Source organism: Vulpes vulpes, chromosome 1, assembly GCF_048418805.1.
Source record: "Vulpes vulpes isolate BD-2025 chromosome 1, VulVul3, whole genome shotgun sequence".
Classification (NCBI taxonomy): domain Eukaryota; kingdom Metazoa; phylum Chordata; class Mammalia; order Carnivora; family Canidae; genus Vulpes; species Vulpes vulpes.
In genome coordinates this window covers 123030277-123056040 of record NC_132780.1, presented here as the reverse complement: position 1 = coordinate 123056040, position 25764 = coordinate 123030277, and the positions used below count along the sequence as shown (strand labels likewise).

Here is a 25764-nt window from a genome sequence, read left to right as displayed (position 1 = left end):
TATAGGGTTCTTTAAATTTTCCTTTCATTTCTGAGCCCTATTTCCCCATTTTTAGCAGGTATCCACTACATTGTGATTGATGTATTTCTTGATTATATATGAAACATTGAATCATTGTGAATAGTGGTATGTGTGTATGTATTTAGTTTATTATAGATGTTTATCTGTTTCTTGCTTTTTTTTTTTTTTTTAGATTGTTTTGGAGACATTTCTGTTTTGTTGTGTGCACATATAGTTGTGTATAATGTAATCCCATAATACACATCTATCTACCACATTTTTTTTTCTTTCCCAGCTGAGTTGCCTTTATGGCATCACAAATGCACTGTGGTAAATATACTATTACTTTTACCTTATTATGGACTTGTGTGAGAAATTCTCTGGGATATATACCTAGGAGTGGGACTCCTGGGCATAGAATCAGAGAACTAGTTTGTGTGCCTACTAGAACTACAGAAGGGTTCTTGTTTGCCCATATCTTTGTCAGTACTTGGTTTTATTCAGCTTTCTAATATTTTGCCAATCTGATGGGTATAAAGTGGTATCTCATTGTTTCAGTTTACAATCTCTGATTACAATGAGTTTGAGCATCTCTTGGATCCATTCAGGTTTTCCCTTTTGAAGATTGTTTTGCCCTTAGTTTTTCTTTTCTTTGGGTTGCTGTCTTTTTGGTTTGCAGAAAGAAGTTCCTTGTGGAGGTTAAATTTGAATGTTGATTTTAGGTTTGGAGAATATCTTTTCTAAGCCTGTTGTCTTTCTCTTAATTTTGTCCGTAGTGTCTTTCATTGAATGGGTATTCTCTGTTTGATGCCTTGCTTGATAATCTCTTCCTCATCAACTTTTTTGTTCTCTGTTGCAATTTGTATTATTTGGGTATTGGAATTCATAGGTGGTTCTTTTAATTTTCTTTCCTTTTCCCACTCATTTTCCATCTCTTAGTCTTTTTTGTTCTGCTTCCTAAGAAATTTCCTCAGTGGTATCTTCCAACCTTTTGAGTTTTTAATTTCTATCACATTTTAAGTTTCTTAGAGCTCATTTTATGGTATAGTATCTTTATGTTTTTCAGACACTATAATCCTTCTGAAGATATTAATAGTTTTTTTGTTTCCTAACCCCCCCCCCCCCCCCGTTTCTTCTAAGTTCCTTTTTTTTTTTTTTTTGTTTCTTTTTGCTGTCTTTTTTCTATAGTGGCTTTCCCCAGCTATAACCTTATATGGCTGTCCATTCATATTTAAGAGTGAAGTGCCAAAAACTGAATTGAAAAGTCTATAGTTGTGGCTTGTTAAAGGTGACCATTTATGGGAAGAGGGGACACTCATAGGTCTTTTCTCTTGGGCTGGTCAGTTTCCTTGGGAAAGAGCCTCCAGTCTCTTGTGGGGAGGGTATGTACACTTGGCTGCTATATTTTGAGAACCTATCTCAGAAAAGGAGCTGGGTTCTCACTGTTCATTGTGTTCATGTAATCCTGTTTTCTGTGTGGCATACATTCCTATCCTCACTTGTATTGGAGACCTCCATTTTGGAGTCTCTGGTTTGGTTTTTTCAGAGTAAGCCTCTCTACAACTATAGGATTGGAGGAGGGATGATTGCTTGGCTCTGAACAGTGGGGGAGGAAGTCTGGCTGTGATGACTGTTTTGTAGACTTTCAGCTAACCTTGTAGTTTTTTCCCCTCAACCTTCAGAGATGCCTGTGAAGCCTCCTGCTTGTGGGCAGTGTGAATCAGCTTCTTTGCAGGTTTTAGAGTTATCCACTTTGCTAGTTTAATGTCGTTTGACCATCTGTTTTACAGCTTCTAACAAGGTTTTGACATATCATATGTGATTCTCTTCTTTTTCCTGTGGTTCATTCCTTTAAAAGAAAAAAGGTTATAATTTTAGTGTTGATTTATCTATCAAAATTACCATTTTATTTCTTTATATACTCTTCTAAATTTGAGTATAGTTGACACACAATATTACATTAGTTCATAAACTATTTTCTGGTCTGTTCATTTGAGGGACTACTGTATGCTCAGTGGTATGCTTAGTATTGAAGATAAAAATTAAAATTTCTGAGGGGGCCCTGACCAGCTTGGTTGGTGGAATGTTTGACTTTTGATTTTGGGGTTGTGGGTTCAAGCCCCATTTTGGTATAGGGATTACTTAAAAATAAAATCCTAAAAAATTAAAAGTTCTGAGCTTTGAGTTGTTAATTTGTTTTGGGAAGAAAGGTACATCCTGTACGTGCAGTTTCTTAATTTGAAATGTGAAAACCTTCATAAGTGTACATGTGATAGATACATTACAGTACTTATTAATTTCAGTAATGAATATGAATTGGATTAAGGCAAGTTTCCAGTTTTTCTTTTTTAATATGAAGGAACTCTACACCATTTTTGGGAAAGATTTAACAACAATAAAAAAATTCAAGGGGCCCCTGGGTGGCTCAGGTGGTGGAGGATGGGACTCTTGATTTTGGCTCAGGTTCTCATCTTTCAGGGTCATATGATTGAGCCCTGCTTTGGGCTCTGTGTCAGGGAGTCTGCGCCCTCCGAGATTTTTTAACCCCCCCCCCCCCCGCGCATGTGCCTGCGCTGTTGCACCCGCACAGTGCTCTCTCTCTTGTAAAAGATTTTTATTTGAGAGAGAGAGAACATGAATGGAGGGAGAAGGAAAAGCAGACTCACTGCTGAGCAGGGAGCCCAACACAGCCAGATTCCAGGTCCTGTGATCATGACTTGAACAGAAGGCAGACTCTTAATGGACTGAACCATTCAGGTTCTCTCTCTTAAATAAATAAATAAATAAATCTTTAAGAAAAATTAGAGTTAAAAATAAATTTTAAAAATCCAGCTACATAGAAGGAAAGAGAGGCAGTTTTTCATAAAAATATAAAGTTTTTAATTAGATCCTTGACGAAATAGAAGAGTTGATAAAATTCTAGCTGAAAGTAAAGAAATGCACTGTTTTCAGTATTTTAGATAGGCTGGGAAGCTTTCTGTGTCTATATGCTTTCAGCTCTACTTTTGAAAGACTTATATAAATAGTATATTCTTATTATAGAAAATTTGGAAGATACAGAAGAATAATACTTTGTTCTTAAAATTTTTGTATACCACTTTAAGTTATGAAATATTTCTAAAGGTATAGAGAATAGTATAAGTTGAGTTTTTGTTCCCAACATCCAGATTTTTCATATGTTAGTATTGTTTCTCATTTCTCAGTATATTATAATTTCCATAACTTAAGCCCTCATTTTGGAGTTTTTAGGTTTACAAATTTTCACTGTAACAATCACACTGCAGTGAACAGTCTTATACATACTGCTAATTTTATTTCCTTTGGGTATATTCCGGAAGTGGAATTACTGAATCTTGAGGTACGGGTTTCTTTAGTAAATATTTTCCTTTAAATGTTTAGCTATTGAGAAGGTCTTTGGGGAACATTGTGATCCTGTAGATACTAGAAGCTGAGGTCAGAATTCAGGGTCAAAGGTTATAGTCAGCTTCTCAATGGAAGAAAGTTTAAAGCTGGGACATGAAAAAAAGCAAGGATTTCTATTAGATTTATGGGGTTAGAGCTGTAATATATAACTTAGAGACGAGCACAACAAATCACGTTTGCAGTATTGACTTCTCATAGGAGAGATTTAGGGCAGTATTTTTCAGACTTTGACCCCACTAGAATGTTGTCACTAAAATAAAGGAACTATTTGAATTATTTTATAGGAAAAAAATGAGTAGGATATCTTCATTTTTTAAAAAAATGAAAAGAGAGCACACAAGCAGGGGGAGGGGCAGAGGGAGAGAGAGACAGCAGACTCTGCTCAGCAGGGAGCCTGACCAGGGGCACCATCCATCCAGGACCACAAAATCATGACCTGAGCTGAAATCAAGAGTTGGACACTTAACCGACTGTGCCACCAGGTACCCTGAATAGGATATTTTCATTTTCATTTTCTTTTTCTTTTTTCTCTTTTCTTTTTTCTTTTCTCTTCTCTTCTCTTCCTTCTTTTTAGATTTAACCACTTATTCATGAGAGGCAGAGACGTAGGTAGAAGGAGAAGCAGGCTCCATATGGGGAGCCTGATGCAGGACTCCATCCAATACCTTGCGATCCCAACCTGAGCCAAAGGCAGATGCTCAACCACTGAGCCACCCAGTTGTCCCCTGAGTTAGGGTGTTTTCAATTTTACTTCTCTAATTTTTATTAAAAACTTTTAAAAGGGCCTATCACTTGGTTAGAAGTTGGTAACATGAATAATTAATATTTATAATGAACTGTAAGTTTTTTATATTTAGATTTATTTATGCTTAAATTTACAAATCCATAACTTATTTTGTAGTCATACTTTCTCATGGTTTTGGTTTTTTTTTTTTTAATTTTTATTTATTTATGATAGTCACACAGAGAGAGAGAGGCAGAGACACAGGCAGAGGGAGAAGCAGGCTCCATGCACCGGGAGCCCGACGTGGGATTCGATCCCAGGTCTCCAGGATCGCGCCCTGGGCCAAAGGCAGGTGCTAAACTGCTGCGCCACCCAGGGATCCCGGTTTTGGTTTTTTGATATTAAGTACATACCATACATATTTTCTAATAAAGTTATACTTAATTTATATGGTTAAGTGAACTATATGAATGTTTTATAGTGTTTCACAAAGAATATTTTGAATGTTAAATACTCAGAACTTTTAGTGTGTGTTTGGGATTTACTGACTAAGTGGATTGATTCCACACACTAAATACTTACCATCTTGAATATAATAAAGTATAAAAAGATCTACATTCAGTGTGTTGGGTATAGATTGGTATAGAATGAAGAGAGTATTGAATCAATCAAGACCAAGGGATCTTGTAGAACAAAGAAGTTCAAATCTGATTTAAGATGTGCTAATGATTCATTCTAGGTCCTTAAGCACTGAAGTAATACAGTGAAAAAGGTGTGGAGATAAATCTGAGAGCTATGTGAAGGATGAATTGAAAAGCAGAAAGCTTGATGTTAAGTTAAGGAAGGGTGGTGGGTTAGAGTTCTTGTATTTATGTGGGTATAGGATTATAAGGACGTGGACTAGACTGGTAGGAGTGAGGATAGACAGGAGCAGATAAAATCAAACACTTTGGAGAGAATAACAAGGAAAATTTGATAATTAAATGGACATGGAGGAGAAAGTGGAAGATTTCATTTTGGAAGAGTGGAATGCTTTTCTGTTGTACCACCGATTTTCCATCTGGTTTTAAATTTTATTGCTTTCCTGGCTTTTTTTCCTTAGAAAACATGGAAAATTAGGCATAATGGCTTTAACTTTAAAGGCTTCTGGTTCCTGAGAGGGTACTTTGAAAAGTTGACAGTAACCTAGGTTTTTTAATTAATTGTCTATGTGATAATATCCTAAAAATATTTTATTGAGATTAGCAGAATTTTTCATGCTATTACTTTGCTATTCCTCTTAAAATCCCTCTGTAGATTTTGTTTCACTTCTTTGTTATCAAGGTTCTTTCAGTCCAACTTAAGCCTACATTTCAGCTGTATTTTGCATTATTTTCCAGTAAAGCTTTTGTTCTACTATAGTGTTTTTCAATTGCAGATGCATATCAGAATTTATTTGGGAATCTTTGAAAGAAAAACAACAATACCAGAGACCTAGTATATGCTTCAGACTTATTAATCAAATTCTTTGGAAAGGTAGTTGAGGGGTCTGTTTTTCAAAAAGCTCTCCCTTGTGGCAGATATTTAACTCACAGAGAGGGGGAACCAACCAATCTCAATTATCAATATGAGTGAATGAATATTTAAGATCTTTAAATATAGACTTTATTTTTTAGAACAGTTTTAGATACATAACAGAATTGAATGGAAAGTAGAGTTCCCACATACCCCACTACCTTCCCCACCATTAACATTTGCATCAGATTGGTACATTTGTTATAATGTTATAATGCCATACTGGTATATCATTATCATTCCAGAGTCCATAGTTTTCATTAAGTTTACATTCATTCTTCATGTTATACATATATGTGTTTTGATACATGTATGGTGACAGGTATGCAACATTACAGTATCATACAGAGTAGTTTCTAAATGCCCTAAAAATCTTTTCTGCTATTGTCTTTGTCCCTCCCACCCTACAAACCCCTGGCAACAACCACTGATCTTTTAACTGTTTACATGGTTTTGATTCCAATTATGATTCCTATAATTAGAATCATATCCACCTGTTTTTTCAAGAAGTTCTCAATGTAACAGATAAAAAATCCTTGTCCCCCACAAAAGGTGGGGAGGAGGGTATTATATTAACTAATCAATCTCATTTATGGATACTGGAAAAAAAATTTTATGTTTTTTTTTTATTTGAAGTATAGCTGACACAATATTGCATTAGTTTCAGGTATACAGCTTAGTGATTCTATAACTCTATACCTGTGCAATGCTTATCACAAGTGTAGCTATTATATTGTCACCTTACAACATTGTTAAAATACTGTTGATTGTATTCCTGAGAAGTTGCTGTACCTTTCATCCCCGTGACTTAGTCATTTCATAATTGGAAGGCCGTATCTCCCACTCCCCTTCACCTCTTTTGCCCATTTCTCCACTCCCCTTCCCCTCTGGCTAACCACCAGTTCTTTATGGGTTGGTTTTGCTTTTTGTTTTGTTTGTTTTTTAGATTCCACATATAAGTGAAATCATACTGTCTTTCTGTGAGTTTTTTCACTTAGTATAATATCCTCTAGGTCCATTCATGTTGTTGTAAGTGGCAAGGTCTCTCTCTCTCTTTTGTTGGCAGAGTAATATTCCATTGTATATATATATACACCACGTCTTCTTTATTCATTCATCTATCAATGGACACTTAGGTTCCTTCCATATCTTGGCTAGTATAAACAGTGCTGCAATAAACATAGGGGTGCATGTATTTTTTAGAATGAGTGTTTCCATTTCCTTTGGGTAAATACCCAGTAGTGGAATTACTGGATTATTTGGTGATTCTACTTTTAATTTTTTGAGGAACCTCTAAACTGTTTTCTACAGTGGCTGCACCAGTTTGCATTTTCACCAACAGCGCATAAGGGTTCCTTTTTTTTCACATCTTCTCAAGACAACACTTGTTTCTTGTCTTCCTGGTACTAGCTGTTATGGCAGGTGTTAGGTAATCTCTCATTGTGATTTTGATTTAGTGGTGTAGACATTTTTAAGAAAATATTAACGTGTGTAGAAATTTTAAAGAAAATGTTAATATAGAGTTTAAAAGGATGAAGCACAATGACTGTTTATTCCAAGAATCATTCAATATTAAGAAATCTATTAATATCTCACCATATTAAAGTAGATAAAGTGGACCATTTTAATAACTGCCAAAAAGTCATTTGATAAAATCCACATATTTCGGGTTTTAAAAACTAGTAAAATAGATATGAATAGCTGGTACTTAGATGTTATTTTTTTTTAAAGTATCTCAAAACAGTACTGCAACACAACTGGAGCTCGTAGATTGCTGGTAGGACTGCATGATGGTACAGCCACTTTGAAAAACTGTTTGACGATCTTATATAGTTAAACATATTCTTACCATATGACCCAACAGTGTCATCCTAGGTTTTTGCCCAAGAAGAATGAAAATACTTGTTCATACAAAACCCATATATGGGGCAGCTCGGTGGCTCAGTGGTTTAGCGCCACCTTCAGCCCAGGGCCTGATCCTGGAGACCCGGGATGGAGTCCCACGTCGGGCTCCCTGCATGGAGCCTGCTTCTCCTTCTGCCTGTGTCTCTGCCTCTCTCTTTTTGTGTCTCTCATGAATAAATAAATAAAATCTTAAAAATCCATATGTGAATGTTTATATAGTGGCCTATTCGTCCTCACCAAAAACTGCAAACAACTCTAACGTCTGTCATCTGGTGAACAGAAAAAATGTGGGATGCAGTTCAGCATTAGAAGGAATATGAATTACTGATGGATGAAACAACATTGATGAATCTCAGATTAGTTAATACTGACTGAAAGAAGCAGGTTACATACTGGATAGTTCCATTTATTTTACATTCTGGAAAATGCAAAACTGTAGGGACAGAAAATAAATCATTGAGTGCCTGAGGTTTGGGGACAGAGTGGATTTACTAGAAAAGACCTCAAAGAACTTTTCTTAGTTAAAAAAAAAATGTTCTCTATTTGTAATGGTGTTTACTTAAATGTTAAGTTTTACTGTGTGTGTAAATTATAAATAATACCTCAGTAAACCTGGCTTAAAAAAAAAATACCCCAGTATCATGTTTAGTAACAAAACACTAGACCTGGATCAAGACCAGAAATGAGATAAAAATGCCTGCTATAACCTTAGTTGCTTAACATTGTAACTTTGTCCTGGAAGTACTAGTCCAATATTTTAAAACAAGAAGTGAAATTTAATACAAGCATTAGAATAGAGGAGGCAAAAGTTAGAATTTTTTAGAGATGTTAAATATCCGGAGTGTCAGCTGAAAGACTTAATTCTTTGGCTGGCTTAAAAAAATTAATATATGTATAGTAATGAGTAATTTTTTCACATATAGACAGTAGCCAGTTAGAATATGATGGAAGAAGATTTCACATCTGTGATTGCAACAAAAAAGATAAGTGGAGGGATCCCTGGGTGGCGCAGCGGTTTAGCGCCTGCCTTTGGCCCAGGGCGCGATCCTGGAGACCTGGGATCGAGTCCCACGTCAGGCTCCCAGTGCATGGAGCCTGCTTCTCCCTCTGCCTGTGTCTATGCCTCTCTCTCTCTCTCTGTGTGACTGTCATAAATCAATAAAAATTAAAATCAATAAATCAATCAAAATTAAAAAAATCAATAAATCAATCAAAATTAAAAAAAAAAGATAAGTGGAAATATATATTTAATTCTTGACCAGGAAGACAGTATTGTAAAAATGTTGAGTTTCCTTAATCTATGATTAGAATGTTATCTGAATATCCAGTGACTATTTTTTTCTTAAGACAGAAAAGATTGGTTTAAGTGTTCTTAAATTTTTTGGCCTGGGAACTTCTTTACACTCTTAACTTATTGAGGACCCCAAGGAACTTTTTATGTTGTTGTTTTATATCTGTTATTTACTGTATTAGAAATTTAAAAACTAAAACTCAGAAATAAATAGCACACATTCTATTAGGCATCATAGTAATGATGTCATCACATCATGAAACTTCTGAAAAACTTTGAGTGAAAGTGAAAAAGCACATGTAACATCTTAGTGTTATGAAAATCGTTTTCATGAAAAACATTTTTTTTTCACATAGAATATTGTAAGTATGGAAAAGTTTGAATCAATCTTGTGTTAACAGTAATAGTGGTGGGGAACTGATGCATGCATATTCACTGGTGTACTTTGGTGCAGTATTTTAGAGGGTGTTTTGACTATCAAAATTTTAAGTGCACATACTTTAGACCTTTAGGTTCCACTGTTTATTCATGATTGGATATAACTGCAGAATATGTGCAAATACATGAAGGAGAATATTGGTTACAGCATTGTTTGTGATAGAAAATTGGAGTCAAGCTTAATTGTCAGTGATGTTTAGAGTCTGGTCATTATGGTATAAAAATTACTATATTGAAAATAATTTAACTTTATAGGTATTATATGGAAGATTGTCCAGAATTGAAGCAAACATGCAGAATTGTGTGTATAATTTCCCATCAGTATACTATAAAAACCAAAAGGGTATATGTATACTTGTATAAACAATTTTTGAAAGGATATGCAGAGAACTTGATGGTGGTTACCTTTAGGAGAAGGTACATTTTCATTGATCTATTTATACCCTTCCATATTGTTTGGTTTATTTTATTTTATTTTTTATTTTTTTATTTTTTCTTTTTTTTGTTTTTTTTTGTTTTTTTTTAATGTGAGCCTTTTTATTATTTGAAAGGGAAGACTATTTCAAAGGCACAAGTGTACTATATGGATGATAGAAATTACTAGTTTGAGAGATGAGTCATTTGAGTTCTCAGATACCACAATTTAACAAAAAAGAAAGAAAACAGAGGCACTGGCATTTCTCATGTCTATCTTTTGAAGAGCAGTTGCTCTAATCAGATAGGATTTAACTGCTGTTCTTCATCAGTTGTATTTTCTAATGTTTGTCCTTTAATTTGTACTCTTGTGGGTATTTCTCTTTTAACTTAACTGCTGAAATTCTATTCACAACATAGCTGAAACACCATCTTCTCTATAAAGTTATACCTCATCACTTTAGTCAGAAGAGATCTTTTTTTGAACCTTTAGAGCTATTTATAGCCATTTCTTCATTACACAAATATCAGGTGTGAGCTATATATGGGTTAGACAGAGGGAGTATGCTTTCATCTTACTTCTCTTCACCTTATAAGGTAATATGCCCATTGTGCAATTGAGGAAACCAAGACTCCCAGAACTTTAGTATTTCTATATCATGGTGCTAGGAAGTAAATTTGAAAACAGGGCTTTAAGGCCAGCCTCTTCTCCGGACTTGCTTCTTATGTTACTTTAATAAAAAGAAGCAAGTGGATAATAGTTTTGTATGAACATTTTTTCCTTTTAGATTCTTTTTCATATTTAAAATTTTTTTGCTTTAATTTCAAACTTACAGGCCTTTCAAGAAGTGTACAAAGGTCTCCTTTTTACTCTTCAACCCCATTCCTCAGTCATTCATTTTACCTTTTACTCCATTTGTTTTATCATTTATTTTTTCTCCCTGTATTTGTGTATTCCTAACATTGCCTTTCCTTAATTGTGTGCCCTTCCAGCTCCACGTTGAGTACAGGCTTCCAGTTACTGAAGTCTAATTGGTTTTTGGTATTGTTAATCTTTATCCAGGTCTTGCCCTGTTCCTACAGGCTTTCTCCTTTCTTTGACCTAAAGCTTCTGATTCTTGAACTTGGGCCTTCATTTTAGCACTGCCTATTATTATGCTATATTGTGATATTTCAGAGCCAAAATGCTACTTGCTTCAGGAATGCAGCTTTTTTCTCTAGATCATTTCTCAGCAGTGTTAAATGGTCCCTTTAGAATTATTTGCAGATTCTTATCTATATTGCCTCTGCCTTTCAGTCTGATAAAGCTCAATCTAACAAAATACCGCTGGGTATATATATTAGTCTGCTTGGGCCACCATAAAAAATACAGATTGGGTGTCTTAAACAACAGAAATTCATTTTATCCCAGTTCTGGAGGCTAGAAGTCTGTGATCAAGGTGCCAACAGGGTTGGTTTCTGGTAGGGCTTCTCTTCCTGACATGGGGATGACCATCTTCTCGCTGTAATCTTTTTTTGTGTGTACATAGGGGGTGGGTTGGAGAAAGAGCTCTCTTGTGTCTCTTCCTCTTCTTGTGAGGACACTAGTCCATACTGGATTAGGACCCCACTCTTATGACCTCATTTAACCTTAATTACCTCCTTAAAGGCCCCGTATCCAAATATAGTCATTATGGAAGTTAGGGCTTCAGTATATAGTTGGTAGAGGGGGAGCACAGTTCAGTCAATAACAGTAGAACATCAGGTTTATAATCAGGAACCTAGGTTCCTATCCTTGCTGTATGTTGTATTAAGTGTCACTTAACCTCTTTTAGCATCCTGAATCCTTAACTGTAAAGAATGAGAATAGTAATTTCTTGCCTTGAATGTTTGTTAAGACATTTAGGTAATGTAGATGTTACAGCATGGCACATTATAAATCAAATGATTCTCATTTGCTTGTGGTAAAATCATCTTAAAAATCACTGTTTTGTGAATTCCAGCCTGACAGCACAGAGTGCTATAGACCCATTCCCTAGTAAAATTGGGGAAAACTTGAAAAACAACTGTTTAAAGTGTCTGGAAATGCTTCTAGGTCATATTAAATGAAGAGCTTCCAATTGGAGGGAAGGTTTTTTTGGGAGGAGCAGGGCATCAGTTTTCTCATCTTACCCCCAGCTGCTTGCTGCTGAGGCTAGGTTCTGGGTTCAGAGAACTGCATTGTGTCCAGTCGCCAGTTGTGGAACAGAGACCCTACCTGAGTGCAGAGCTGCTGGGAACACTGGGGAATAGACTATTTTTTTTCTGTTTTATAAGGTGGTGATTCCATGTCAGAATAGACCAGCTGAGAAAACCTCAGGCTGCTGGAAAACCTCACCCGTAACAAAATACTCTGCTCCTATAGGGTGTATCTTTCAGAGAAGTGTGCTGTCTGTACTCCCGGTTTAAGGGAGAAGATTGAAGATTTAAGGTCAGAGATTTGGTTGGATGGTTAGGGGGAGAAGCAGGTTATAATCTCTTCTTCAGGAAATTGACTTACAAGAGAATCCTGATAAGAATAATAGCTGATTTCTCAGGAGAAACAGTGGAGGCCAGAGGCAGTGTAATAATACAGTCTAAGTACTCAAAGACAAATACAGTCCTCCAAAAATCCTATATATCCAGCAAAGCTATTTTTAAAAATGATAATGAAATGGGATGCCTGGATGGCCCAGTTGGTTAAGCATTTGCCTTTGGCTCAGGTCATGATCTCCGGGTTCTGGGATCAAGCCCTGCATTGGGCTTCCTGCTCACCAGGGAGTCTGCTTCTCTCTCTCTCTCTGTCTCTCTCTGTCTGCCTCGTGCCCTCCCTCCCTTCCTCTGCCGCTCATCCACTGCTCATACTCTCTCTCTCTCAAATCAATAAAATCTTAAAAAAAAAAAAAATGAAATGAATATTTTCCCAGATAAAGAGGAACTGAGAGAGTTTATTACTAGCAGACCCACCTAGCAAGAATGCCGAAGGAAGTTCTTTAGGCTAAAAGCAAGTGATCCCAGATGGCAATTTGAATCTATATGAACAGAGAGTACCAGTAAAGATAATTATGTAATTTTAAAAGAATATAACCACATATTTCTTTTTCCTTTTTAGTCAAAACTGATTTAAAAAGCAGTGTGTGGGGTGTATGGGTGGTGCAGTTCGTTAGGCGTCTGATTCTCGGTTATGCTTAGGTCACAATCACAGGGTCATGAGATGGAGCCATGTATTGGACTTGAGCTCAGTGCGGAGTCCACTTCACATTCTCTCTCTTCCTCTGCTCTTCCCACTTGTGCTCACATGCTCTCTCTAAAATCAGTCAATCTATTTTTTTTAAAGGCAGTTGTGTAAAATAATATGTATACAATGTGTTCTTGGGCCTGTAAGGTATAGAAATTCATATTTGTAATATATCTGTCAGCACATAGGAGGTGATGGAGGCAAAGCTAAGGAAATGACTATAGGTGGTAAAGTCATAATTACAATATGGTGCGTTGGTGGATTTGTAATATTAAATAGAATATGTATCACAATATCATCAAATGGAGGAAAAGGCAATAAAGCGTAACATTTCTCTATCTTCCTGGAAGTTATTAAGCTAGTAGAAGTCTGAAGCTATTAAGTCTGTAGTTAAAATATGTATGGTAAGTCCTTGAGCAGCCACTAGGGGGAAATGCTAAAAAAAAAAAAAAAAAAAAAAAAACAGTGAATAGGTCATTAAATTTAAGTGCTGCTTTAGAAAATATTCACTTAATGCAAAAAAGTAAATAGCAAAGAGTAATAAATGAATAAAAAAAGACATGAGACATAGAAGATGAAAAAAGTCACAAATCAAATATATCAATAATAACATTAAACATGAATTGATTAAAGTATATAATAAGGCAGAGATTGTCAGGGTATCCAACTATATGCTCTCTATAAGAGGTTTACTTTAAGTTTAAAGATACAAATACATTAAAAGTATAAGGATGGAAAAAGATCTATTATGCAAACAACAACCAAAAGAAGGGAGTGGCTACACGAATATCAGAAAAAAATAGGTATTAAAACAAAAAATGTTACTAGAAATACAGAGGGATGAAAGAGTCCGTCTACTAGAAAGATAAAAATTATAATAAATATATATGTGTCTAATAACAGCACCAAAATACAAGAAACAAAATCTGACAGAAATGAAGAGAAAAATAGACAATTTAGCAATAATGGTTGGGTGACTGCAATATCCCACTTTTAGTAATGCATATAAAACAACCAGGCATAAGATCAACAAAGAAACCACACTATAAACCAACTAGTGCTAATAGGTATCTGTAGAGCAAACCACCACCCAGCAACAATAGAATATTCTTCTCAAGTGAATGTGGGACATTTTCAAGGATAAGCCATATGCTAGGCCACAAAACAAATCTTAAAAGGATTGAAATAGTACAAAGGTTGTCCTCTGACCACAGTGGAAAGAAATTAGAAATCACTGACAGAAAGTTGGGAAACTCACAAATATATGGAAATTAACATACTTCTGAATAACCAGTAGGTCAAAAAACAAATGAAAAGAGACATCAGAAAATACTTTGAGATAAATGAAAATGAAGTTACCACCTAAGAAAACTTATGGGATATAGTTAAAGAGTGCTTATAGGGAAACTTTTAGTAATACATGCTGTTAAAAAGAAAAAAGATCTCAAATCAAGAAGCAATGAAAAACTGGTTCTTTGAAAAGATCAATAAAATTAGCAGACCTTTAGCCAGATTGACATAGAAAAAAAAAGAGGACTTAAATTACTAGAATCAGAAATAAAAGAGAGAACATTACTATTGGGATTACAAAATGGAAAGGATGATAAAGGAATACTATGAACTGTATGCCAATAAGTCAAATAGCTTAGATAAAATGGACATTTAAAAAGATTTATTTTAGCGCACACATGAGATGGAGGGAGGGGCAGTGGGAGAAGGGGAGAGAGAATCTCTAGCATACTCCCCAAGTAAGTGTGGAGCCTGATAACAGGATTCAGTCTCATGAGATTCTAAGATCACGAGATCTTGACCTGAGCCAAAATCAAGTGTCAGATGCCCAACCAACTGAGCCACCAGTTGTCCCTAAATTGGACAGATTTTTAGAAAGATACTGAAATTAACTTACATAGACAAATTGAATAGACTTACAGCAAGTGAATAGATTGAATTAATCATAAAGCTACCCACAAAGAAAAGCCCAGGCCTGTATGGCTTCACTGCTGAATTCTGTCAAACACTTAAAGAAAAATTAATGCTAACTCTTCCTAGAAATTGAGAGGGGGAACACTTCCCAACTTATTTTATGAAGCTAGTATTAGTATTATCCTGATAGCAAAGATATCACAAGAAAACTACAGACCATTATGTTTTATGAAGATGGAGACAAAAATCCTCAAATTGTTAGCAAAGCTAATTCACCAGCATATAAAAAGAATTTTGCCCCATGACCAAGTGGCATTTATCCCAGAAACGCAAGATTAGTGTAAAATTCACAAACCAGTTAATATATCAGGAAATAAAAAGCAAAAGCCACATTTGTTCTCACAATAAATACAGAAAAATTTTTTGATAAAATCCATCCCACTTTAAATGATAAAAACACTCAAAAAACAAGGAATAGAAGGGAACTTCCTTAACATGAATAAAGGCACCTATGAAAAAATTGAAAGATAACATCATACCTAATGGGGAAAACTGAACACTTTTATAGACTTGTTATGAACAATTCAAAAATGAAATGAAAAAAATTCCATTTACAATAGCATCAAAAGAATTAAGATAGGAATAAATTTAACAAAAGAAATATAAAACATTGGAAACTACAAAATTTGTCTTTCAGCAAGGGTGTCAAGACCATTCAATAGAAAAAGAATAGTCTTTTCAACAAACGGTGCCTGGAACAAATGGGTAGCCATATGTGAAATAATATAGTTGGACCCTTACCTTATACCATAAATAATAATTAATTCAAAGAGGATGACCTAAATGTAAGAGCTAAAACTTTAATTTAGGATAAAGGAAGGAAATTTAGGATTAAGAATACAAACTTTTGTGCTTCAAAAAACACCTTTAAGAAAGTGAAAAGAAGGGACGCCTGGGAGGCTCAGTGGTTAAGTGCCTGCCTTTGGCCCAGGGTGTGATCTTGGAGTCCTGGGATCAAGTCCCACATCAGGCTCCCTGTATGGAGCCTGCCTCTCTGTGTCTCTCTCTGTGTCTGTGTCTTTGCCTCTGTGTGTGTGTGTGTCTCTCCAGAATAAATAAATAAAAATCTTAAAGTGAATAAAAAAAACCTATAGAGTGAAGGAAAATATTTTAAAAACCGTATATCTGATAAGGGACTTTTTTTTTAAAGCATGTGAGAGCGGTAAAGAATTTAAAAATGGGCAAAGAATCTGAATAGGCTTTTTTTTTTTTTTTAATGGAGGATATACGGTTGGAAAATAAGTATGTGAAAGAACAGCAGACACCAAAAATTGTGATAGTGGAGAAATTGTCAACCCTCATACACTGCTGGTGGGAATGTAAAATAGTGTAGCTCTTTGGAAAAATAATTTGGCATTTCTTCAATTAAAGAGTGTTACCCTGTGACCTAGCAATTTGATTTCTAGGTATATTCCAAAGAAAAATGAAAACACATGTCTGAATAAAAACTTGCCTACAGATGTTTATGGAAACATTACTCATAATAGCCAAAAAGTAGAAAGAACTCAAATCTCTATCACTTGATGAGTTGATATATAATGGGGTATATCCATATGATGGGATATTACTCAGCCATAAAAAGGAATAAAGTACTGATATATGTTGCAACATAGATGAACTTTGAAAATATGCTAAGTATGAAGACATTTTTTGATACTGAAGAGTTCACAAAGTTTGTTTCTTGCACACCCTCTTTGAAAGAATTACTGGAGGATATACTTTAGCCATCTAGGATGAGTATAATAAATCTGTACACACAGTACATATATATATATTACCTTCCTCTCACAGCAAAAGTCAAAAAGGAAAACAAAAATAAAATGTCACAATCCTACCAGGAGGATGGGTTGTGAACAGTATACTTTGGGGAGAAGGGGAAAAGAACTTTACAGATGCTACTTAGATGTTGGTGAAGTTAAAGGATGTATTAAAATTAGTGTTAATCATGTTAGCTTCTGTAGGAGTAGGCTTTCCAAACTATTGGGGAGAGGGAGAGAATCCATGTAAACAGACAGGAAGAGGTGGGGTGAAAGCAATAGAAAAGCACAGGAAAAAAAGATAACAGTATAAGTAGGAAAAGATGCAAAAGTTGAACTTTTATTACAAGAAGGTATTCAACTTTATATCCTTTATCATGATGTGAATCTTCAATCTGTATATTAAACCTTTTTCCTTTGAAAAAAAAAAAGAAAATATGTTAAGTAAAGAAGCCAATCATCACACATATGATTCTCTTCATATGAATTGTTCTGATTAGAAGTGATAGCCAAAAAGAATCTTTGTGAGGTGATGAAAATATTAAAAAATTGACTGGTGGTGATTTGCATGTAGCTGTGAAAATACATAAAGCTGTTGACTTGTACACTTTAGTAAAGGTGTTTAAAAAAGTAGCTATTTCTGGTGTCTCTATGTAGTAAGGCTAGGCTATTAGCATAACAGAGCTCTTTACCATAAGTGAAGCTCATTTGTTCTCTTCCTCTCTCTCATTTTTGTAGAAATCATGACTACTCCAGGAAAAGAGAACTTTCGCCTGAAAAGTTACAAAAATAAGTCCCTGAATCCTGATGAGATGCGCAGAAGAAGGGAGGAAGAGGGACTGCAGTTACGCAAGCAGAAAAGAGAAGAGCAGGTAAATCCTTTACTCTTATTTATTTTAAAGAACTTCTGTTTTAAGTCTGAAACCACTCTATTTTAGTTTTGACGGTGCTACATATTTATGTGTGTAAATACATAGCCCTTCCATCATAAAATCAATGTGTTTTGGGAGTGGGGGAGAGGAAGTAATGAAAAGTGGAATATAAGAATCAAATCAGGTTCTCATATTCCCAGTACAACTACTGTTTACTATTTTGGCCAATTTTTTTTAGTGTATTTTATGTTTTTCTCAAGTTGCAACTTAAGATTTTATGTGCATGTTTGTTAATGAATTCTCAAGTGACCAGTAAAATACTGCTTTTCGTTATAATCTTTAATTTGAAAACCTGTAAACATACAAAATTAAAAAATAGGTGAGCCTCTTTTGCGTTCAGTAATTGTTAGTAATTTGCCATACTTGCTTCATGTCTATCTTTATGTTTCTTTATTATGTACTATTTTAAAGCAGAAATCTCAAGAAATATGTCTTCTAACCCCTAAATTAATTTGGTATGATTCATTAGGACATTGGTTTGGATCTTTTTTTTTTTTTTTTTTAATTGGTCCTTTTTAACAGAATGAATATTTACAGGAGAATTTGGGACTCACTCTCACTTTACCTTCTAAAAATGCTTAGAATAAATGGTACATCTCAAAGGCAAAGAAACTTAAAGACAGGTAACTTTTTTTTTTTTTTTGCTAATTAGAGACTTTTGAGCTTGGAAGGACCTTTTGACCCCCATGCTGCAAAAGCTCCATAAAAGGCAAATGAATGAGTCACAGTCTTTCATACCTTAGAAATAAGGTAATCTGTCATAAATATTTTGCAGTTATAGTGAGCTAGTCTCAAAATAACACTGTTCTTTTGAGTAATATTGCACTGGAACATCCAGTTAAAGTCCAAGAGTATATTACAACCTCAGTGTTTTTTTGTTAGGGCTGTAGATGTTTGAATCCAACAGTCATTATTACTATTATTTTTTGGGCAAAGAGAGTTTTTTGGGCAAAGACTAGACTCTACTGTCTAGTCTTACAGTAGAGTTTATATATATTTTTTTTTTTCTTAAAGATTTTATTTATTTATTTGAGGGAGACTGTGAGAGAGCAGCAGAGAGAGAGGGAGAAGCAGACTCCCCGCTGAGCAGGGAACCTGGCATGGGCTCGATTCCAGAACCCTGGGATCATGACCTGAACCAAAGGCAGATGCTTTACCAACTGAGCCACCTAGGCACCCCTATAATAGACTTTATAAGTGTGGTAAATTAAGTATGAGTTACAATTTATTCATAAAAGGTTTGGGTTTCTTGTATCTCTTTATTCGTCTCTGCATCTTATTTGAAGTGGAACCTTTCCTTTGGATTAGCTTCTATTTTGGGGGTAAATTTTAGAAATCATAATAGCATTGTTACATATTTATATTCCCATATGAATACATAAAAATATACACATGAGCCCAAGTATAGGTCTCAGTATAACCACCAGCTTATGCATCATATTTGGCATAAAGCCATTTGAAGATGTAGTAATGATGCTCTGCCATTGACAGCATTCATTTTATTCTCTCTTGGTGATGGGTGATTTCATGTAATTAGACTTCATTGTAAAGTTTATATAAATAAAATTAATTTTTCATATTAACTGCCTGAAGACAAATGCTCTGAATGCTTAACATATCAGATGGCAAGTATGGCCCCATATATTGGACTAAAAATATTTGTAGTTGAAATCCTATGAGGTTCATTGTAGGAGATCTCAAATTATGCCCCTGGCTTTAATAAGTTTCTGTGATAAGTTTTTGGAATATTGCTCTATTTACTGTCTTTTTAAAAAAATATTTTATTTATTCATGAGAAACACACACAGAGAGAGAGAGAGAGAGGCAGAGACACAGGCAGAGGGAGAAGCAGGCTCCATGCAGGGAGCTCGATGTGGGACTCGATCCTGGGTCTCCAGGATCAGGCCCTGGGCCAAAGGCGGCGCTAAACCGCTGAGCCACCAGGCTGCCCTCTGTTTACAGTCTTAATTTTTAAATTTCATATGTGCTCTATTATATAGAGAAAACTAGTAAAGCCAATCAGGCTTCTTAATATCATAACAGTACTTACTTCATGCCTAATTTGTAAAATAGTAAGTATCAGTAAAATACAGATTCATTTAGGTACTGTTTATCTTTCCACAGTTGCTTTGTCATCTATCAGGAAAAGTCACAGGTTGAAGCTAGTTTGAAGAGCTAGATGTGAGGGTAGCACAGGAGTTGATGTTGGCAAGTGTGCAGAAGATACTAACTGCATCTTTAAGGGCTATCTTTTTAGAAGACAAACACTTAATTTTTGTTATATCTAGGCAGCACTTTATAAATGACATCTGTCCACTTGACACAGACCAAACTAAAACTCATTTTTGGCAAAAAGTTTTACTAGTTGGTGTCATTCTGATTGAGCCAGTCCTTGTAAATTTGAATTAAGTAGACTTTTGTTAATTCAATGTGAATAGGTTACCTTGTACCGCTTAAAAGTTCATAAGCCCCATCATGATGCAGAATGGAGGTTTGCTTGATGTTTTTAGTTGTAAGAAATATCTTGAGAAGTGAGCAAGTTGATAAACTTGTGGACAGGCAACTTTTCCCGTTGATTAACTTGGTTGACAAGTTCAGTCAACATGTAATCTGTAGATAAGGTATATAAATCTTGATTGTTTGACGGTTTTTTCTTTTTTAAAACCTTTCTCTGAGTAAGACATGCACAGTTGGAATAATTAAATAGCACTACAGTACTTGAAATTAAACTACCAGTGTTCCTGGTCTCATTCCCAAGTAAACCATTTTCAATTCTCTTAACTAATAATTTAAAATGTCACCTTTTGATGTTCTGTTATGGTAAGTAAATATTTAAGCTATTATACTGCTTTTCCCTTGTGCCTATTCTCCTAATACAGTTATACTACAGTATGTATTATTTATTGCTGAGCTGAATAGTATATGGTGATTTCCTTTCTTTATACTTTGTTTTTCCTGGAGTTGTCTTAATTTTTTTTTTTTTTTTTTTGCTTGGTTTCAGATTTCTGGCTGTCTTTTCATTCTCTTCTACAGCTGCTTTAAAATTATTTTTATCTGATTTTCTACGTGGTTAAACTTCACAAATAATTTATCAGTTCCATGTTTTTTTCCACTGGAGATCTCCACCCTATATTTTCTGTCTTCCTGCACCAGTCAGAATTGTTTATCCTGTGTTCTTGATGTTTAGCTGTAGGCTTAGGGGACTTCCCTTTGCTGAGAATTTCTCATATCTTACCTTGTCATCATCCTTGTGATGTAAATGGTATGATGTTTTTAATTTCAAATTCTACTTATCAATCAGTTGTATTAAAGATCATAACAGTACCCTGCCATTCCATTTTAAAAATGAATAAATGTGGGGCAGCCCCGGTGGCGCAGCGGTTTAGCGCCGCCTGCAGCCCAGGGCATGATCATGGAGACCCTGGATCGAGTCCCACGTCAGGCTCTCTGCATGGAGCCTGCTTCTCCCTCTGCCTGTGTCTCTGCTACTCTCTCTCTCTCTCTGCATCTCTTTGAATGAATAAATAAATAAAATCTTTAAAAAAATAAAATAAAATAAAAATGACTACATGTGGATGTAAATTTTGCAGTACCAAGAAATGTTATTTTAGTGATTAGGTGTGATTTTGGAGTCATGTAGATGCTTTAAGTAATTGTGAAACAAAATGAAATCCTAATGAAGGAAGAAATCCTTAAAAATAAGAGGAACTAAATGGTCCTGTGTGTCATGCTTGTGGCTAAACCACACAGGAAATACAGCTGGGCACCCATGGTGGCTCAGCGGTTTAGAGCTGCCTTCAGCCCAGGGCCTGATCCTGGAGACCCGAGACCAAGTCCCACATCAGGCTCCCTGCATGGAGCCTGCTTCTCCTTCTACCTGTGTCTCTGCCCCTCTCTCTCTCTCTCTGTGTCTCATGAATAAATAAATAAAATCTTGATTTTATTTATTTATTTATTTTTTTAAATTTTTTAATAAAATCTTAAAAAATAATACAGCTTAATATATGGCACAGTGATTAATTTTCTCTATTGGGCTGTGTCTTAAGGACAAAAAGAAGTATAAACAAATCTTGAACTGCTTCAGTGATCATATAGGATAGATCCTGAAACTATATATATTTATATATGGATACACCAGATAACTATGTTAATATTAGGAACCTGGATTTTTAAGGTTGAGATAGAAGTATAAAATCAAAGAAGTTATATAAATTTGAATAGGTAATATTAGTAGGATTTCATGATGTATAAAACACAGATATACACACAAAACCCAGTTTTGTCCTAGTAAGGCTTCAAGATAGTGAAATACCGTATATCAGTGAGCACCTCTAGCACCTTGAGATTGTGGTCATTAGAGAATTTTTCTCTTACACAAATAGGCTTCTTAGAAGAAACACCTGATTCTTGTTTTAGAGATAGGGAATATTCAAAGTGAATGTGTAGTATTTTTTCATAACGTAGAGCGAGAAGATTTAAGACTGTCGAAACTTGTGTTGAAAAGACTTAGGAGATAGCTTGAACAGGCTCCCTTTAGCCATAAGTGGGACATTTTGAATTAGATAGGGCACTTTGAGGACTCCTGCTTCCAGCCAAAGTGGAATAGCAGGGCCCAGATGTACCCTTCTACCTGAAACAAACCAAGAATAAACAGATAAAATACATGAAACAGTAGTTCAAGATACCAGACATTAACCAATGAAGAACAGTGATCTCTGGAGATAGGAAACCAAAGAGGTGACCTCTATGATTGCTTCAGCTTACTGCCCAAGAGAGTTTCCAAGTTGCAATAGGGAGAGGGAACTAAAGGCCACCGCCTTCCTGAATTGAGGAGACAGAGCTGAGAGTCTGGGGAGATTAAGTCATCTAGAAGCAAATAATAAAAGGAAGAGACTATGTATGGAGAAAGAAGCCTAGAGGTCTTCACTGTGTTTCTTTGAGTATTTAGCAGAGTACTGATCAGCATATGTGCTTGAGGAGACTACTCAAGGCTAGAGAAACTATCATCCAAAAAGATTAGAGGGAAGAGTGTGTGGCCCTTACACAGAGCTGAGAATAGCACCTGTTCCTCTAGCCAGACTGGAAAAACTCATCATTTGCAGGGCATTAGGTAGAGTATTCAGGAGAGTCTTGCCTCAGTAGTGGAGATTAATTAGCTATAGACTTAGTACTGCTCCAGACCTCCCTAACAAATCATAAAAGCAAGATCCAAGAGGATCAAACTGCACTTTTTGGTGTTTCTGAGTTAGTAATTACACTTATTCTTCTTTTTCAGAATAATGAGTTGGTTTCTTAGCATCCTCTGGAGGGAACAGGAATGTGTTTTAATATTATTAAGAACTCATACTGTTGAGATAGACGTATTTCAGTTTTTTCAGCTATTTTTTCTATGTCTTTTAAAAAACTTTGACTATATAGTTGACATAGAGTGTACAATTTAAGTTTTGACATATGTATATATCTGTGAAACCATCACCATACTTAAAATAGTGAACATATTGTTACCTGGTATACCTTTGTATTACTTTTCCCCACCCCTCACCTATCTCCAAGCAACTTCTTTTTTTTTCAGTCACCACTGATTACTTTGCATAAATGACTTGATACAATATGTGTTCTCTTCTGTCTGGCTTCTTTCAGTCAACTTAATCATTTTGAGATTCATTTCTGTTGTGTGTATCAGTTCATTCGTTTTATTGATGAGTAGCATTCTTTTTTTTTTTTTTTTTTTAGTAACATTCTTTTGTAAAGATAAAACCACAATTGGTTTATCCATTCACCTGTTGGTGGCAGTTTGGATTGTTTCCAGTTTTAGATGATTATAAATAAAGCTGCTACTCATAAAGCTCCACGTTCGTGGACAGCTCTTTGTATGGACATATATTTCCATTTCTCGGGGATAGGTATCTAAGGAGAATGGCTGGGTTGTATAGTAGATGTGTTCTTAAGAAGCTGTCAGGTGTTTGCTAAAATGGGTTGTACTACTTTACTTTCACATCAGTAGTTTTATGAGAGTTTCATTTGCTCCACCACATCTTTGTGAACATTTGTTATGGTAGGTCTTTTTCATTTTATCTATTCTAAGGTGTGCATAGTAGTATGCCATTATGGTTTTATTTTGCGGTTCCCTAATGACCGAAGGTGAGAGCATCTTTTCATGTGCTTATTTGCCATCTGTATATCTACTTTAGGTGAAGTCTGTTTAGTTTTTAAAATTGTTTTCTGGATGCAAGATATATTGCTGGATATATGATTTTTAAACATTTTCTTCTAGTCAGTGGCTTGCCTTTTCATTTTAAGAAGTGCTGTTTAAAGAGCAGAAGGTTTTGATTTTGGAATTCCATATATCAGTTTTTTTTTTCTTTTATGGATTGTGCTTTTGTGTGTCAAATCTAAGAATCTTTGTCAAAGCCAAAGGTTGCTGAAGATTTTCTTCTGTTTTCAGTAAGTTTTATTGTTAATAGTTTAAATTCAGGTCTGTGACTGTTTACATTTAGTTTTTGTACATAATGTAAAGTAAGGGGAAAGGGGACATTTTTTTACATATGCTTCTCCAGTTATTCAAGTGTCATTTATTGAAATGATTGTTTCCCCTCATGAACTGCCTTAGAACCATTTACATTCAGTTGGCCATCTCTGTGTGGGTCTGGCTTCTGCAGTTTACTCTGTTCCATTGGTTTATTGATCTGTCTTATATATCACACTGTTGATTACTGTAGCTTTTATAATAAGTCTTGAAATCATATTACTAGCCCTCTAACCTTGTTCTTTACAAAAATTGTTCTATTATAGGTCCTATGCATTTTTTCTTGTTTTGGTCCTTTGCATTTTCATATGAACTTTAGAATCAGCTTGTCAATTTGTGCACAAAAGTCTGCTCTAAGGATTTGATTGTGATTATATTAGATCTGTAGATCAGCTTGGGGAGAATGGATATCATAACAATGAGACTTCTGACTCATAAACCCCGAATCTCCATTTATTTAGGTATATAATAGCTCTCAGTGATTTGTAGGTTTTTTTTTTTTTTTAATTTATTTATTTGAGAATGGAAAGAGAGCCTGAGTGGGAGGCACAGAGGGTGAGAGAGATGCTCAGACAGACTCTTTGCTGAGCATGGAGCCTGACGTGGGGCTCAATATCATGATACAGATCAGGACCTGAGCCAAAAGCAAGAGTTGGATCACTTAACCGACTGCGCCACCCAGGTGCCCTGATTTGTAGTTGTTGTTGTTTTGTTTTGTTTTGTTTTGGTTACATTTTTCCCTATGTGTTGTGTAGTTTTGATGCTGTTTGTCAGTGGTATGTTTTGAATTTCAGTTTTTGATTGCTCATTGTTAATATTTAGAGACCCCTGGGACTCACTGGGAGAGGTGATTCCTCCATCTTGAAGCATGTCTGGGAAGGGTGGCACTGACTCTCAGGGACAAAAGGCCAGTGAACATTTCTTTCCCCTGCTCCTCAGCATAGGTGCAGAGACACCTGCTGAGGGTGGCTAACTTGGATACTGGCTCTTTGCTGTACTTCACTTCAAACTCCATACCCCTGCACTTTGGTGACTGCCCTTCTGTGACAAACCTGCATCAGTCCCAGTGCACTGAGATCCACCGTGAGAGGGCCAGCACATGTCCACAGCGTATCAGGTCCTTAAATTTGGGAGTTTTAAAATTCAGCGTGCCTGCTTGGGATAGACCCCAAGGTGCTACCAGGCAGGCAGATGGCCAGGACACAGACAGGAGAAGGCAGAGAACTGAGGGATTCCTAGGACCCATGAGGGGAGATTGTTGGCTCTTCTGGGAGGGCTTCCTGCACCATGGCATGTACAAACTCCCCTCTCTGGGGACTAGGGAGCTGACTCACATTTTTCTCGCCCCCCCACTCTTTACCGTAAACTAAATTCAGTAAGCAGCACAGTGCCAACAATAGTGGCTTAAACTGCTTACACCAAGCCCTGCCCCCTGTGCTATTTCACTAGCGTAGTTGTATTTGAGAACCAGAGCAGTGGACCCCTCCCCCCAGAAGACCAGCACAGACCCTGAATGCACCACATCTGCTGACCATAGAGTTCTGCAAATCTTCAGCTCTAGTGGAAATAGCATCAAGTCTCT

At 35.7% G+C, this 25764-nt stretch overlaps 1 protein-coding gene across 4 annotated transcripts in view; it reads left to right on the top strand.

The window, feature by feature from the left end:
- KPNA1 (karyopherin subunit alpha 1) overlaps window positions 1–25764 on the top strand; it is a 69725-nt gene that overhangs the window by 5183 nt on the left and 38778 nt on the right. For all 4 annotated transcript variants that reach the window (XM_072724977.1, XM_072724984.1, XM_072724991.1 and 1 more), the window contains one exon: window positions 17463–17596. In XM_072724977.1, the coding sequence (XP_072581078.1) occupies window positions 17468–17596 (129 nt within the window). In that variant the 5' untranslated portion in view covers window positions 17463–17467. The remainder of the gene's footprint in view (window positions 1–17462; window positions 17597–25764) is intronic.